Consider the following 17,330-nt stretch of genomic DNA (forward strand, 5'->3'; position numbering starts at 1 on the left):
TGACAGTGTAGTTAAAGGAGATGGCAGACAGACCAGAGGAAGGAATTTTTCAAGTGGGGGGCACAAGAGTACATCATGCAGACAGAAAAATTAGACAAAAAAGGGTCAAGTATTGAATTAGGCAATGGACCACCCACAAATGCCTTTACATACTGAGTTTTTTGTTGTTGTTTAAAGCATGCACACTTGCAGAGGCCTGTCTAGCTAGCCCAGTTTTCCTAACTCCAATCCTGTAAGACCCCATTTCAGACTCTAGTTGATGACACACTGCTGGATTCTGTACCTCTCTCTGAGTAACGAGGCAAAATTTTTAATTTTTATCTATGGCTTTTACATCCAACTGTGCCTTTTTCCCCAGTTTCATCTGTGACCAGTCAATATTAGACTATTTTTGTATGGCAATAGCTATCCATTTCCAAACTAAACTGCACTACCCCGGAATTAGTAACACCAGAAATAATTAACTTGTGCTAGTTTAACTCCCCCCCCCTTGAACTGTACTGCCATTTACTTAACTGCAGTTCATCTATTCTCTTGGTACTCTCTCCATATCACTTGCCTACAGTTTGAGTCAATAGATTTTTTGTTTGAATTGCCCATCCTCCAGAATCTGGCTTAGAGACCTATCAATCACTCCCACAGGACTCCTCCTGCAATCAGGCCCTACCCTCCTACCCCACTAGGAATGCACAGGACAGAAGTTACAGAAGGGCCTGTATTCTCTGTTACCAGATTGTTTTCCAACCCAACCCCTTCTAAGAGCACCCAACAGGTAGGGTTACCACCTGTCCCACTTTGTGACAGACAGTCCCTCTTTGGGCAGTTGTGTCCTGACAAAAAATTGTAAAAATGACAAATGTCCTGAGATTTTAGGACAAAATTATTTCTTATATTTTATGTAATGGTTGCATAAAACAGTTATTCTGTATCTAAAATACCTAAATGTTATAAGAAACAGAATAAGCAACTAAAATGCTACAAGAATAAGCTTTTATTTAGGCAAAAAAGTTAAGTTCTATCCCTTGTACTGACCCTGGGTATGTGTCGGCCTGTAAAATCTGATGTTTGTACCAAAAATGTCCCACTTTGGCCATTTGAAAATGTGGCAACCTTACTAACAGGTCTCCGCCCACTTCGCTCCCCACCCGCCCCCGGTGGTCCTACCTTTATTAGAAGAACAAACCCCTACCATCATTTTTACCACCAACCACAACACTACTCCCAACTCTAACTCCAACACCTTCCCACTACTACCCCTCCCCTTCTGCTAACATGAATAAGCATACCATACTTATACCCTTTGCATACCCTCTCCTTCCTTGCATATCTTACATCTTACCAAAACTCCATTATACCCCCACTCAACCACTTCCACTGTACAACTATTCACTCCATCACTCATGACTCACCCTCACTCTGCTCCTCTCCCACCAACTCAAGAACCATCCCTATGCATCCCCCACCTATTCTATCAACTAAAATACTAAAACTAAATGCATCCCTACAAGTTAACAAAATAACCCTCCCACCACAACCGTTACCGACTGCACCCAATCATGAAGTTTCCCTAAAATGCACAATCTTTCACAAAATAATAAAACTAAACCTCATGCACATCAAAACTTGCCCTCAGTGGAGACCCTGGCCCCTCCATCTCCAACCCCACTTCTAATAATCAGACTAACAACCACAACATCTCCTAAATCCCAGCCAGTAGAAAACCAAATTACCTCCTCCTGCTAAGCCTAAATATCAGAAGTATAACCAACAAAGTCCACAAACTCCATGGCACCATAGACTTGTACTTCCCGGATATAATCATCCTGACAGAAACCTGGCTAAAACCTCACATTACCAGTGAGCAAATCCTCCCTAATGGTTACAACATACTAAGACTAGACCGACTAAACAAGAAAGGAGGTGGTATAGCTATAATATTTAAACAGCATCTAAACATCCAGATCCTAAACTCATCAGCTCCCGAAATTGCCAATGAAGAAATAATACATCATCTTCTGAAGAAATAATACACATCAATGTGAAAATAAACCAAAAATAAAACCATCAACATAATAGGATGCTACTTCCCACCTGGCCAAAAAATCCCTCCACTAGAAAACCTCCTCAGCTTGACTACCCACCATCTCCCCCAAGAGACCATAATTTTAGGTGACTACAATATTGATTGACAATCCTGTTGCGGCAACCATCTAACCCATCATCTAAACCTTCATGGCTTCACCCAACTAGTCCAGTCACCAACCAGAATAAATAAAAACTCCAACAAGCACACTACCTGCAAACTGGGCGCCATAATCGACTCTCCAGCCGACACAAGCATCCCCCAAAAGGGCCTCATGGAAACAGACAACTGGTGCCAGAGCCATGGCCTCAAGCTAAATGCCAAAAAGTGTATAGTCATCCCCTTTGGCAAAAACAAAGTGTGCACAAATTACCACATAGATGGTAATCCATTAAGTACAGAAGAAGTAATTAGGGACCTGGGGACCCAAGTTGATAGCAATCTCTCATTTGACAAACACGTGGCCAAAGTGGTTAGAAAAACATTTTATATAGCCCACCTAATCATGAAGGGATTCACATCTAGATCAGGGGAGGTCATCGTGCCTCTTTACTCATCCCTCATCAGGCCCATAATTGAGTACAATGCCCCTTTTGGGATGTACCTTACCAGACACCTGCAGCAACTGGAAAGACCCCAAAAGTACCTCACCAAGAGGATCAAAGGGCTCAAACAGATGCCATATGCTGCACGGTTAAAGAAACTCCAGCTCTACTCAGTGGCATACCGCCTGTTCAGAGGCGATCTGTGCCCGACGTATAAAGCCATGTCCAACCCGGAATTAATGGACATGCTGCACCTCAGAAAATCCAAATCCCATTGAGCTACACGCTCGAGAGACTTGAACCTCAGCACTGAAATAAATAGGACATGCTGGAGGGACAGATTCATAACCCAGAGGCTCCCTTCACTCTGGAATAAAATCCCAGCCCAGGTTAGGCAGAGTCCCTCATTGACTCTTTTCAAGAGGAATCTTGATGAGTGGATGGGAGATAGTAGGTTTACTCCGGGTATCACTTCTGTGTCACTGTTAGACAGAGGCACAGTATACTAACCTCGAAAAAGGGCATAGCAAAATAAATTTAAAATGGGTGGCGAAAGCCAAACACATTCTGGCTAGGCTTATAAATGCCCTAGGGCAGATAGCCTAGTATGAACCTATGAACCTATTACCCTAGATTGGATACTAGTCAGCAAGATTCCCTAGCCCTATATAGCAGGCTGCCTATCAGATAGCCTCAGTGATCATTCCCCAACATTCTTACTCAAAAAACACCTATACCATGTTAAACCAGTCATCTACCATCAAATATGTAAAAAACTACACTTTAACCCAATCACATTCATCTTATCCCTCAAAGAATATAACTGGCACCCTCTAAATTACCTCAGCCAAGATGATGCAAATCCAATTTTTCAATACTACCTTCCTTCTTCTTTCGGCTTTTCCCGGTTAGGGGTCGCCACAGCGGATCATCTGTCCACTCATGATTGGCAGTGTAGTTTGACGGTGTCGAGTTGCCAGCCCTGCGCCCAACCTTCCACAGAAGGCACACACATGCACACACTCACACCTAAGGCCAATTTAGAGTGTCCAATCCACCTACTGCATGTCTTTGGGATGTGGGAGGAAACCGGAGCACTCGGAGGAAACCCACGTGACCACAGGGAAGACATGCAGACTCCACACAGAAGGCACCCCAGCCGAGAATCTAACCGGAGAACCTCGATGTGCGGCAGCAACGCTAACCGCTGCACCACCAACCACGCCCCCATAAGACTTAACAGAACCAAAGCCCAACCCTTCCCATGGCTACAGAAAACCACTAGGTCAGAAAAGAAAAACTGAGATAAAGCCTGGGAACACTGGCGCAAAACCAAAACCCCCTCAGCTAGACAGAAATTCCTAGAACTACGCAATACAGTCAAAAAGCTAATAAAGCAGGACAAAATCCAATACTACCAGTCTGCCCTCAACTCCTCCCAACACAACCCCAAACAATTCTGGACCTCCATAAACTCCATCCTCCACCCAAGTAAAATCAATACCCCTCCACCTAACATTCCTCACTCCTCAGAAAATATTGCTACCTCATTCAACACACACTTCATAAAAAACATACTATCACTAGCTAGACAACACAACCCCCCCTTCCCTACACCCCACACCTTCACCCAGTAATCGCCGCACACTCTTCTCATTTTCTCCCATTTCTACCTCCAACATAAAAAAACTCTTTAATTAAACTTAAACCCACAAAATTAGCAGTAGACAACCTCCCAAATGAATTCCTGCAAATTGCAGCTGATACCCTAGCCTACCCAGTATCAATCTTGATTAACAGACCTCTGGCAGAATGCTATGTCCCTACACTATGGAAAATATCACACAATTCCCCTCCACAAAGGCAGCCCCCCCACAAAACTAACCAACTACAGCCCCACAGCGATTCCATCTCCACTCTCCAAAATACTAGAGAGATGCATTCATTCTCAAATCTCAGACTACCTCCTTACTAACCTCCTCCTTTCTAATACGCAACATGGCTTCCGACCAAACCCTAGCACTGCCTTACTCTCTTTTACTAACACTATCCTTCACCATAAAAACAATGGCCAACTCTCCTCTGCTACTTTCCTAGACCTAGCTAAAGCATTTGTCATGGTCCCACACTAACTCATCTCTGTACTCAATAACCTATCCTTCTCTCCATCAGTCACCAACTGGTTTCAGAGTTACCTGTTTGACTGCCAGCAATCCGTTGTATAGCAAAATGACACATCTCCCCAACTACCTGTCCCTACTGGCATTCCCCAAGGATCCATCCTTGGATCCCTACTCTCCTCTATCTTCACCAATAATCTTGCCTCTGCCACCAAACATGGCACCCTCGTACAATATGCAGATGACTCCACCATCATCTGCTTAGCCCAGTCCCTAACCGAACTGCAAAAGGTCACACAGGATGCCTTTTCCTCTGTTGAAACTTGGCTATCTGATGCCCAGTTAATACTCAACCCAAAAAAAACTAAACTCCTCATCTTCGAACCCAGCAAACATACTCAAAACAACTCTCACTTTAACATCACAGCAAAAGACACCACCTATATCCACCCAACAGATCACACCAAATGCTAGGAGTTGAAACAAACAACAAATTTGACATTCACATATCCATGACCATAAAAAAGTCCACAAAAAAACTAAGAGCTTTATAAAGAAATAAGCAACTCCTCACCAAAGCAGCTAGGATTTCAGTTGCAAATTCGCACCCTATCTCCACCCTACTTTATGCCTCTCCAATATATACCAACCTAAGGCAATGTGATCTAAATAAACTCGAGACCTGCTACAACAAAATCACCAAATTTGCCACCGGGGCATCCTACCGCAGTCACCACCATCTCTCACTTAATGAACTAGACTGGCTAGAACTCCCGCACCTCCTTCAATGGTATCAACTCACTCTCGCCCAAAAACTAGTAAACCATCCTCTAAAGGTCCCATCCCTCCAGAATCTACTCCAACCCTATCTCACCACCAGACCACTATGATCCAGCAACAGAAATCAATTACAGGTTACTAGAGCCAATAACACTGCTGGAGAAGCACTAGTCTCCAGCGCTATAGCCAAATTATGGAACCCCCCCCCACAATAACCTCTTTACCATCATGCACCCACTTCAAAGCTTTACTTAAAGCACACCTAAAAACATGCTGGCTATGCCCTTATAACTCTCCCCTCTAACTTCTTCCACTCCATCTACCCTCTACCTCTCTTCCACCCCACAAACTACCTTTGAGTACAGCAAGCTCTGATACTTCCATGCCTATCTACTAATTATATGGCAGTAACTTCTTATTGTAACTATTGTTAATATCGGCTATGACTTCGTGGATGGAACAGATGTTAGTTATCTACTGAATGTACTATGTTCTTAATCTATAAAGTACAGTTTTGTACCTACCATAAATGTAGATGTTCGAAGATCCACATTGCTGCAGTCCTAACACTTGGGTAGTCCACTGTCCACGGTCGGCCCGAATATCAAAGTATAAGGCTGACGTCGGTCAGGGCGCATTTAACTGACGTCAGGACACAAATGCGCATGACCGGCGTCATATCCTCAGTCTTTTCTTGCCCCAGATGTCAGAAGACCTTAAAAAGAAAGGTCAAAACCAAAAGACAGCAAACAAATAACCAACCACCCTTGCACTAACTATATGTACAATAGTTATAATACACATATGTACAACCCAACCCACACAACCACCTCCAAGTACAGAGGGGAAGGAGGGAGGGTAAATTGGACTGCAGCAATGTGGATCTTCGAACATCTACATTTATGGTAGGTACAAAACTGTACTATGTTCTTCATCTCACATTGCTGCAGTCCTAACACTTGGGTAGAATCCCAAAGCAGAGATAAGGGAGGATGGCTAACTATAAGGAAGCAGGAGCTGCCAAAATGCCCTGCAAAACCACAGTGGCAAAACCAGCCCTGGACTTAGAGTAAAGTGGCAGGTGATAATGCCTAGAGAAGGTATGCACAGAACTCCAAGTAGCTGCCTCTAAAATATCCTTGGTTGCCACTCCCCTCAAAAAAGCTGTGGAAGTGGCAGTAGCCCTAGTGGAATGAGGCCTAATCCCAGCTGGAACCTCCTTGCCATGATGGGAATAACAGAAAGCAATGCAAAACCCAATCCACTTAGAAATAGTTTGTTTAGACACAGGCTTGCCCTGAGAACTCAAAGCAAAAGAAACAAACAACTGCTGAGACTGCCTGAACCCTTTAGTTCTGTCCAAATAATAACGCAACTGCCTGTGTACATCCAAAGTGTGCAAAATCTTTTCCCCTTTATTTTGGGGATTTGCATAAAAAGTACGCAAATGAATAGTCTGGTTTAAAGCCACACTAGAAACCACCTTAGGCATAAAGGAAGGATTAGTACGTAATGATACCCTATCCTTATGGAAAATCAAGAAAGGCTCAACTGTCATAAGGGCCTGCAATTCAGAAACCCTTCTTGCAGAGGTAATGGCCAATAAAAAAGCAGTCTTCCATGATAAATATTTCAACTCAGCAGTAGCTGCAGGCTCAAAAGGTTGTAGAGTGAGTTTCTCCAACACAAAATTGAGATCCCAAGCAGGCGTAGGAGCTCTTCGTGGGGGTCTGATATTCTTTGCCCCTCTAAGAAATTGCTTGAACAAAGGATGAGAAAACAATGGCGGGTCGCAATCATAGTGAGCTGAAATTGCTGCAGCATGAACTTTAATAGAAGAGAAGGACAAACCTTTGTCCAGTAACTCAGTAAGATATTGAAGAGCCACACTTAAATTAGGCTCAGAAACTTCATCAAAGGATGAGAAAACAATGGCGGGTCGCAATCATAGTGAGCTGAAATTGCTGCAGCATGAACTTTAATAGAAGAGAAGGACAAACCTTTGTCCAGTAACTCAGTAAGATGGCTCAGAAACATCAAAATCCTTAGCTGCACTCCAAAAGAAAAATCTCTTCCATTTATCTGCGTACACTTTCCTTGTACTAGGCCTTCTAGCTTCCAAAATCACATTCAAAACTTGTTGTGGAAGTTGAGACCTTTTACGGTTCAAAACAGAATATGCCAGGCTGTTAGGCGAAGAGAGTGAAGTTTGATATTGAGCAAATGGCTGTCTTCCTGTGACAACAGGTGTGGAATCGAAGGCAAAGGCCATGGAGGCTTCCGTACTAGACTTCTCAGTAATGGGTACCAGTGCTGTCGAGGCCAATCTGGAGCTATTAAAATCATCCTTGGCTTGTCCTGTCTGGCCTTCAGAAGTACCTTTGGGAGGAGAGGCAGAGGTGGAAAGGCATACACATGAAGATTGCTCCAATTGAAAGAAAGAGCATCCACTTTCCAGGCTGTGGGATGAAACCTTTTTGTGCAAAACTTTGTCAGCTGATGGTTTAGTGGAGAAGCGAACAGATCTATGTCTGGAGTTCCCCATGACACTGTCAATTTCTGAAATACATGAGGATCCAATTTCCACTCGTGGGGATCCATAATTTGTCTGCTCAACACATCTGCTAAGGAGTTCTGTGCTCCTGGCAGAAACCTTGCCTGAAGATTGAGCTGTAAACCGAGAGCAGTCTCCCACAAAATCATTGTTTGCCTGCACAGAGGATAAGAATGCGTTCCCCCTTGCTTGTTGATGTACCACATGACAGTTGTGTTGTCTGTTAGAATCAACACCTGTCCTGGAAGAAGGAATTCCTTGAAAGCTATTAATGCAAACTGGACTGCTAACATCTCCTTCATGTTGATATGTAGATGTAGTCTGACAGGCCACTTGTTTTGTATCCATTTTCCATTCAGATGAGCTCCCCAAGCTTTGTCTGAGGCATCTGTCGTTAAAATCTGACTTGCCTCTGGCCGGGTCACAGAGAGTCCCTTGTTTAGGTGGCATTCCTGAGCCCACCACAAAAATTCCTTCTGAATGCAAGGTATTATTGGAATGACAGTGTCCAGATCCTGGCAGTGCTGTGTCCATACATTTTTGAGATACCATTGTAGCTTCCTCATATGCAGTTTGGCATTGGGAAGCACCAGAATACAAGATGCCATGAACCCTAAGGCTTGAAGGACTGTCCTTGCAGTCAGCCCGGACTGATGAGATAGTTGATGGAAGTAAAGGGATAGACTCTTTTGTTTGTCCGGGGTTAAAAAGGCCATCTGGGTTGCTGTATTCAGTCTCACACCCAGAAAGCACATGTCTTGAGAGGGTACTAGACTGGACTTTATTTCGTTCACAGAATACCCTAGGCATCTTAGCACTGCTATCACATACTCCAAATGACGAAGAAGCTCTTCCTTTCCTTGAGCCAGAATCAGGCAGTCGTCCAAATAAGGATAGATCTGTATTCCTTTTAGTCTGAAGAAAGCTATCACTGGAGCCAGAACTTTCGTGAACACTCTGGGCGCAGTAGATAAGCCAAAGGGCAATGCAGAGAACTGATAGTGAGAAGTCCCAGCTCGAAAACGCAGATACTTTCTGCAACTGAGTCTGATAGGAACATGAAGGTAAGCCTCCTTGAGATCCAAAGTTACCATCCAATGATCTTTGCCCAGCAGAGGTAAAAGCTGCTGCAACGTCAACATTTTGAACTTGGGAATGTCCAGATAAGTGTTGAGGATAGATAAATCCAAAATTGGTCTCCACGTGTTCCCCTTCTTCGGTACTAGGAACAGGCGAGAATAAAAACCTAGGCCCACTTCTGGCAGAGGGACCGGCTGTATGGCCCCTAGTTGGAGCAACAGAGAAACCTGTCTGTGAGCCTCTATTCTTTGTTGAGGAGGAACGTCTGGCATGCCTTTGAAAGGAGGCAAGGTATGGAAATAAAACCTGTAGCCGTGGTGTATGATATCCAATACCCATCTGTCCTGGGTAATTAAACTCCAATTTTCCTTGAAGAGTGCCAACCTTCCTCCCAAAGGTGCTGCCAGACGAGCAGGCTCTGGCAGCTGAAAAGGTAGGTCATTGGGTCTGTTTACGAAAGGACTGACCCCTGCCCTCACCCGAAGCCTGTGCAGGAGAACTCCCTGTTCTAGGCCGGAAAGAGCCCTGAGCTCTGCCCTACCACGTCTAGATCTACCCCTAGACTGGGAATCATAAGAAGGATACGTCCACCCCTTAGTAGGCCAATTTCTACTAAACTTTGGAGGCTGGACTTGTAAAAAATCTTTAACAGTCTGCATAGACTTAGCCTTGTCTTCCATTTTCTTTAAGACTGTCTCAACAGGAGGCCCAAACAACACGTCAGATTGTAAAGGAGCATCTAAAATCCTTGTTTTAACATGTTCAGACAAATTCTGATCCCTCAGCCAGGCGTGCCTGCGAAGAACAGTCCCAGTGGCAGCCACCCTAGACGAGGCCTGTACAGCATCAAAACCACATTGCAAAGAATGCTTACCCACCTGTTCAGAAACATGGACTAAATCTTGCAATTCTTTACAATCAATACCAACTGCCAGAGAATCAACCTTAGACTTCAATTGTGAAAGGAGATAGTTTTGGTATTTCAACATGTGAAACTGGCAATTCAGAGCCCTTATAGCAAGAGTGGAAGAAGTATAAACTTTCTTTCCCCATCTATCCAAGGCCCTAGCCTCCTTATCTGTAGGAACCGGATTCTTAACAACAGAAGCCTTAACACCCTTAGGCCCCTGGCTAACAGTTTCTGGGTCTGCCCTAGGACTTTTAAAAGATACTTGTGAACGTCAGGCACCCTGTAATACCTATCCGGTTTAACAGGAGCAGGAGGCAAAGAATCAGGATTAAGAGAAGCCTCTGTAAAACATCTTCCACAACATCCAAAACAGGAGGTATAGCCAAAGGCCTATGCTGGGGTAAAACAAAAATTCCCTAAGCCTTTTCCTGGAATCAGAGAAGTCCTGACCTTCCCTCTTAAAATGCTCCCTCATGGAATGAAGAGTTTCAGGAAAAGAAAAATCCTCAGGAGGAGTAGCAGAAGGAGTAGAATCATCCACATCAGAATCAGAATAAGGAGAGTACTCCTGCAAGTCTTCAGCCAAGACTCTGAAACATCTGAAGCTTGCTCAAAACCACCCAGCTCAGGCTCCACCCTAGGTCTCTTAGCAGGAGGGGGCATAGAACCCCTAATCAAAGTAATCAAATCTTCTGCCATTTTAAGCATATGCTTCTTGGGCATAGTACCTGAAGAGCTAGGGGTAACACCAACTGAAGCTAAACCTGGCCTGCCCCTGGGAGAGGCCTTAGTAACAGAAGGAGAGGGCCTAACCACCTTAGGAAGGGAGGGGAGTATAGTAACCTGAGAAGCCCCCTCAGCCTGACTTGCCTCCTGAGAGGCCACATCTTGCAATAATAAAGTTTCACTCTGTGAACACAAAGAAATCTCCGGTGGAGCTACCGGCTCCACCGACACCTCTAAAGAACCGGCGTCCGTTACAGACGGTTCTTCTAGCCTAGGCTTAACTGTCTTGTCCTTGCGCTTCTTCGAGGAAGCGGGCGTCGGAGCATCCAACGGCATTTTATAATTGCACCGCTTCCCAAAGACTAACCTAGCACAATCCAACCTTCTCTTTATAGTGCGTTTATTAAATCTAGCACAAGAGCGACAGCCAACAACGTCGTGCTCAGGCCCTAAGCAAGGAATACACAAAGTATGATAATCTCTATGCGGTATCTGTTTCCCACAAGAAACGCAATTATTAACTTTTTCTGACATCCGGTAAATGACTGAGGCAAGAAAAAACAAAAATATTCCCCAACGGGGTACTTAGCCAACTTTGAACTCGGTCTGAAACTTCTAAATAGAAAAATCTCAGAACGCCAACCGGCACTTGCAATGTTGCTTCTGCATCGGACCATGCGGCAAAAAAGACTGAGGATATGACGCCGGTCATGCGCATTTGTACCCTGACGTCCTGACGTCAGTTAAATGCGCCCTGACCGAAGTCAGCCTTATACTTTGATATTCGGGCCGACCGTGGACAGCGGACTACCCAAGTGTTAGGACTGCAGCAATGTGAGATGAAGAACATCTATGTAATATTTTAATTGCTAGAATTCTTCAACTGTAACTGTCTGTAATATTTTAATTTGTGGAGCTTTTCTCCCCGGGCCTCCGCTGAAAATGGACCTGCGTCCAGTCGAACATTCCCGGTCAACAAATGTAAATAAATAAAAAAAGCACTAATGTCAAACACGTCTGCTTGTAAGGTCTAAAATCAACTCTGCACCTGTATTGTTAAACCTGAAGCCATATATTATGGACACCCAGGCCAAGACAAGCCCTTCAGCTAATCACTACTTGGTGATTATTTGAAATAGAATGGCTGGGTAGCGGTTGGGGAGTTCAGGATAACAAAACATGGTGCTCTGGGATCATTTTCTAGATAGTTCTTGGTACAAGTTAAACACCTACATTCAGGAGATCATGAAGATACACAGTCTGAATGTAACTTGGAAACATAAATGGAGGTTGTAAGAAGGTCTTATAATTGCTTGCCATAGTTCAAAAGAAACTGCTGCTGGACACTAGCAGGGACAGAAGCTGTCAAGTTAAAGAAAGGCACTGCAAACAGTAACAGTGGAGGGGGATGGAGGAGGAGGAGGATCTTCTGATCTGACTGATACTGACCAAGATGCCACAAAGGAAGCAGATGCAGCAGTCACCAAAATAGATTGTGTGTAGCCTGGTTAGACCAAGAAGAATTATCAAATGGCATTACAGAGACTCTAGCAAAGATGACTGGGGGGTGTGGTACTGGTCATTACACAGGCTGTTCTCAGTAAGGCTGGAGAAACTAGGGATATTGTTAGGAGGTGAAGGGAGCAGAATAAGGAACTGATGAACCTGATGGGTGATGCCAGAAAGCACACACAGACAGAGCACCCAATGTTTTACTATATATTTTTACACACGTGCACACACTAAAATTTAGAGCAGTGCAATTTTAAACCAATGGAAAGAGGACAGTGTCCAATCTATGTCAAACAGGGAAACAGAATGCTCTGTGGGAAGACTGCCTGTCTTAACACAAAACCATGTCAGTATGGCAGATGTCATAAGCATTAGTATAATACAATGACACAAGGAAAAATAGAATATTTACTATGTTGCTAACTGGATAAGTTTAACAGTTAATGGGACTAAAAGGGAGCCCATATACAACAAAAAGCATAACCACTAGTCAACAGAGCTCACAACTGCATGCACCGACTTATTTTATGGAGGTGTACACCTAGGGAAAAAAGGTCTTGGTTTATTACAGTTTTAATGCAAAGAAATAAAACTGAAATGAGCCACGTAAACTAGAGCAATGGTATCGAAAACTTTTGCCAGAATGAAGCAAATAAAACTGTTGCAGAAATACTTCTTCCCTTATTAAAATACAAATGCAAAATACACACTTGCAAAAAAAAAGCCACTTTCAAAGAACTACAAATAGGTCTACTGTAGGAAACAAACAAAACGTAGATTGGATTTAGAATCTTATCCAAAGCACTGAGCGTACTCATGGAAAATGAAATGTGCTGACAGGGAAATTAATCCACATACTTTGAAATATAATCACTCAATCCAAGAAACCCAATGCTGTAAGACTTTAATGCAATGCTTGCCAAGCAATTAAACTCTCCTGTAGGGAAAGTAACACACGTATGCATACACTGCAAATGACCCAGAATCTTAGCAGAAGCTTGGAAAGTAAGAGAAAGAGGTTAGAAATTTATGTGCTATCAGCTACTGTTAACCACGTGGATGCTTTGCATCTGCAATGATGCTTTCCCTTCCAGTGAGCACCTCAACACCAATAGTGGGAAGGATGCAAAAGCCCAAGCCTAATGGGAAAAAGAAAGATTCAACTTGAAGTGTTAATCCAGCAAAGATGTTTCTTGAAACGTATGTTTTTTTTTACATGTATAATTTGATATCACATGAGTAATTGCATTAGCTAAGACAAGTTTTCTTTATTTTACTTATTAAAAGCATAATGAGCAAAGTTAAACAAAGCTGCCACAAGTCTGCTTGTAAAAGTTGATACATTTCCAGTTGACAGTAACATTCTATAATTAGATCTACTGGCATATTTCAAAATATAAAATTTCTAAGTACACACAGTTTGCAACTAAAATACTGAAGCTTGGCGTAGTATTTCTTCAGGTAGCCATCTATGAAATGTATTAGCTGGAATTCTTAGGGTAGTAGAATAATTCCATAATTCTACAAATCATATTGCAAGTTACCCAATGTATACTTCATCTTTTTAGTAAGTTCTTCACACTTGCATGAAACAAAACTCAAGGAAATGTCAATGAAATGATATACACAAGTGTAACATACGTTAACAAAATATCTGAAATGAGCAAAAAAATTTACAAAAAATCCAGAGACACTTACTTGCATTCCCCAGGAAGTTCACAAGTTGCATGTTCTAAATCACAGCCTAGTTTACAAATAGCTGTAAAGAAAAAATTTACATTAAATATTGCAAATACACCTGAGGAAAGGGAGATCTGATGACAAATGAAAAAAAAAAAGTTATTTAACAAATGTCAGGGTGGCACTTTCTCCACTGAACAGTCAAACGCATTCAAAGCAATGTTACGTGAAAGGAGTGGTAGCAGTGCAGTTTACCAAGACTCATTTCCTTAGATCTGTAATTTTTGTAAAACTGGCATCCAGGTAATACTGTGTCCTACTGTGAAAACTTGACATGTACAACTGGCTCAAATAGTAACATTGGACTCTTTATTGACAACTACATAATGTAAAGGCAGACCAAGTGCAGCAAAAAGTCACGGATAGCCTACCAAGAAGCACAACTCAAAGGCATTCCAGTTAATCTGCAGGTAGACCGTACAGATATCATGCCGACCATGTGTGCATGTGGGAAATCTCCCACACAGCCAAGAAGCACTCTGTGTGTGCATCTGTACACCACACCCATAGATATATGACAGACTGTGTATGCATGTGAGGCTTCCACAGAGGTGCAATATATACCACATATGTTTGCACCTGTAGGCAACCCTTGAGTAATACTACCAATACAACAGGAGTTTGGGTGTGTGTGCGTGCTAGAGAGGGAGAATGGACGAGATTGGAGACATGTGATGTAAACTGTGTCAGGGTATACATATTATATATATATATATATATATATATATATATATATATATATATATATATATATATATACATACATACATACACACACATATCATAAAATCAAAAAATTAAATAATCAAAGTGCAAAATAATCTGAGATCAAACTTTTTTTTTTTGTTTTTTTTTTTTTTAATAATCACTAATGCACTAAATACTTTATTTTGCAGGAGGCAAGCCCCCTGCACCCCATACCCCCAGCAACTTGCATATATAAACTTCAATACTGCACTACAGCGGGGAAAAGTGCAAATTCCCAATCCATACACATTTTTGAACAAATGACAAACACTGTGTATTTTATATTGATAAAGGTTTACTATTGATATCCCAAAACGGATGCAGTCAAGGGATCATTTCATCAAAATAAAATACTGAAAATAAAAACATCGGACAGGCAACAGTAACAAAAGCAGTAATGTAGACCCATGCCATTCAACAATGTTGACATTACCCAGCATACCTTACCTTCCAGTGACTCCCAAGTAATGTTTTGCAGGGGGGGGGGGGGGCATGGAGAAAAAATGGGCAGTGTTTAAGAATGACTTGGACCACAACTTAAAACTTGGGGATGGCCCTGTTATTGGATATAAGAGGGGAAGATGTTTGAAAAATTTATTGGAGCACAGTCCTTTAATATCGCCACTATAATAAAGGGTATGAGTAAATGTGGCTGTTGTAGGTTTTGTAAATATATTATGGTTGGTAAGGAAAGTACTCTCACTGACAAAGTAATAACTGTAACTGTTGTTCAAAATATGTGGTCTATATTGCCGTGTGCAAAACAGAGCTTTTTATATTGGAAAAACTGAGCGAATGTTAAAGCAGTGTATTTATGAACATGTATATGATATTAATAATCAGAATACTAATGCTCTAGCAAGGCATATTATAAATAACGCTGAGCATTATTTAAAATTTTCGGTCTTGAAACAGGTTGTACTAAATGTTAGGGGTGGGTCTCATGCTTTACATTTAGAGTTGTGGGAATTGTACTGGCAGTTCTTAAATGCTTTCAGTTACTCAGGACTGAATGAACAGTGTTATATAGCCTGCCTTTTAAAAATAAAAAGTTTAGATAGATTGAATTTACAACATAACTTGATAGGGAGGTTTATTTATTTTATATATATATATATATATATATATATATATATATATATATATATATATATATATATATATATATTTTGTGTTACTAGAAAAACACTTTTACACTTGTTGCTATTTCGCTAATTGCTGGGAATGGTCACATGACTTGTTTGGTGGGGTTATTTAAATATGGCCTGAAATTGCATTTTATACTTCTAAAGTCCTGACTATAAGGACAATAACACTCAAATATTTGAAGTTCTGTCATTAAAATTGTGTATTTTAACTGCCGTGATTTCCTTGATTCATTACTGTGCCTTGGATTTGTGTTTGTGGATTACTTTGGTTTGAGGCATTTGCTTTTGTTGGGCTTCATCGTCTTTTCTTTTTCTGAATTTCAATAGTAAACCTTTATATTGATCACACACACACACACACACACACACACACACACACACACACACACACACACACACACACACACACACACACACACACACTGTACAAATACCTTAGAAACATGCAGACTGTGAGGCAGGATGTCTCCGAGATATGAATTCTGCACTGGGTTGTCTGTATGTGAAACAGATATAAATGCTGAATGCGTGAGGGTTGGGGAAGGAACCTCACCATAACATATTCCTAGGTATTTACTAAACGAATGACCCCAGGGGGTCTTTTTAAACCTAGGTCATTCTTCTCAACAAGTGGTATAAACCTTGGCTCTGATTGCCACTGGTGACGTGACACCCCGGCCCCATGTGCAAAAAATTGGGGAAACAGGAGCTGTGGATGGATGGATAAATTCTTCTCAAGGTGGGAAATCAAACCCTGTATCTGTAAAGTAAATACCTTAACCATTAAGCCAAACCCTACTCTTATACGTGTGTGTGTGTGTGTGTTTGTATATCTCGAAAATCCACTGAGGTATACATACTTCAACTGTACGTGTACCCATCTCCTCAAAGATGATGCAATCTGCATGCCTATGTGCAGACTGACTGCATCTTCTTTGGGGAGCTCAGATGGTGTAGAGGTATGTTGCTGTGATTATAGTGCACAGGATCCTGTGTTCAAGACTTGGAAGTGTGCATAGGGTGGGGAATGTACTAAACACTACACACACATACAGTAAAAGTTGTGTGCTTACCTCCAAAACAAGTAAAATCAACTGTTTAAACTGCACACCTATCAACTTTTAAGTACCAGCATTCATTTTCAAGATAATGCACCCAGTAGACATTTTTTTTTGTTTAAAAAGATTACTAAACTGCAAGCAAAAATGTCATACTCCAGGTCTCCTAAACTGGTACCTATGGCCACATCAAATTAATAATTCTAGCAATTACAAGCCACTTAATCACTGCCAACCTCACCCTACAGATTAGACAATTGTGGTACAAAATAGGCATGCACTTGAGAGATGAAAAACAGCAAGTACTGACAAAGGTTTAGCCAAGGC

General features: G+C 41.9%; 1 protein-coding gene across 1 annotated transcript in view; it reads right to left on the bottom strand.

Moving 5' to 3' along the window:
• The window catches only part of JAG2 (jagged canonical Notch ligand 2), a gene marked incomplete in the record, with an annotated part of 565,751 nt that overhangs the window by 213,744 nt on the left and 334,677 nt on the right, over nt 1-17,330 (bottom strand). Inside the window, 1 exon segment of the mRNA XM_044074368.1 lies at nt 14,009-14,069. Within this exon segment, the coding sequence (XP_043930303.1) occupies nt 14,009-14,069 (61 nt within the window).

Source organism: Protopterus annectens, chromosome 6.part0 (genome assembly GCF_019279795.1).
Source record: "Protopterus annectens isolate FY-2018-M chromosome 6.part0, PAN1.0, whole genome shotgun sequence".
In the NCBI taxonomy this organism is placed as follows: Eukaryota; Metazoa; Chordata; order Ceratodontiformes; family Protopteridae; genus Protopterus; species Protopterus annectens.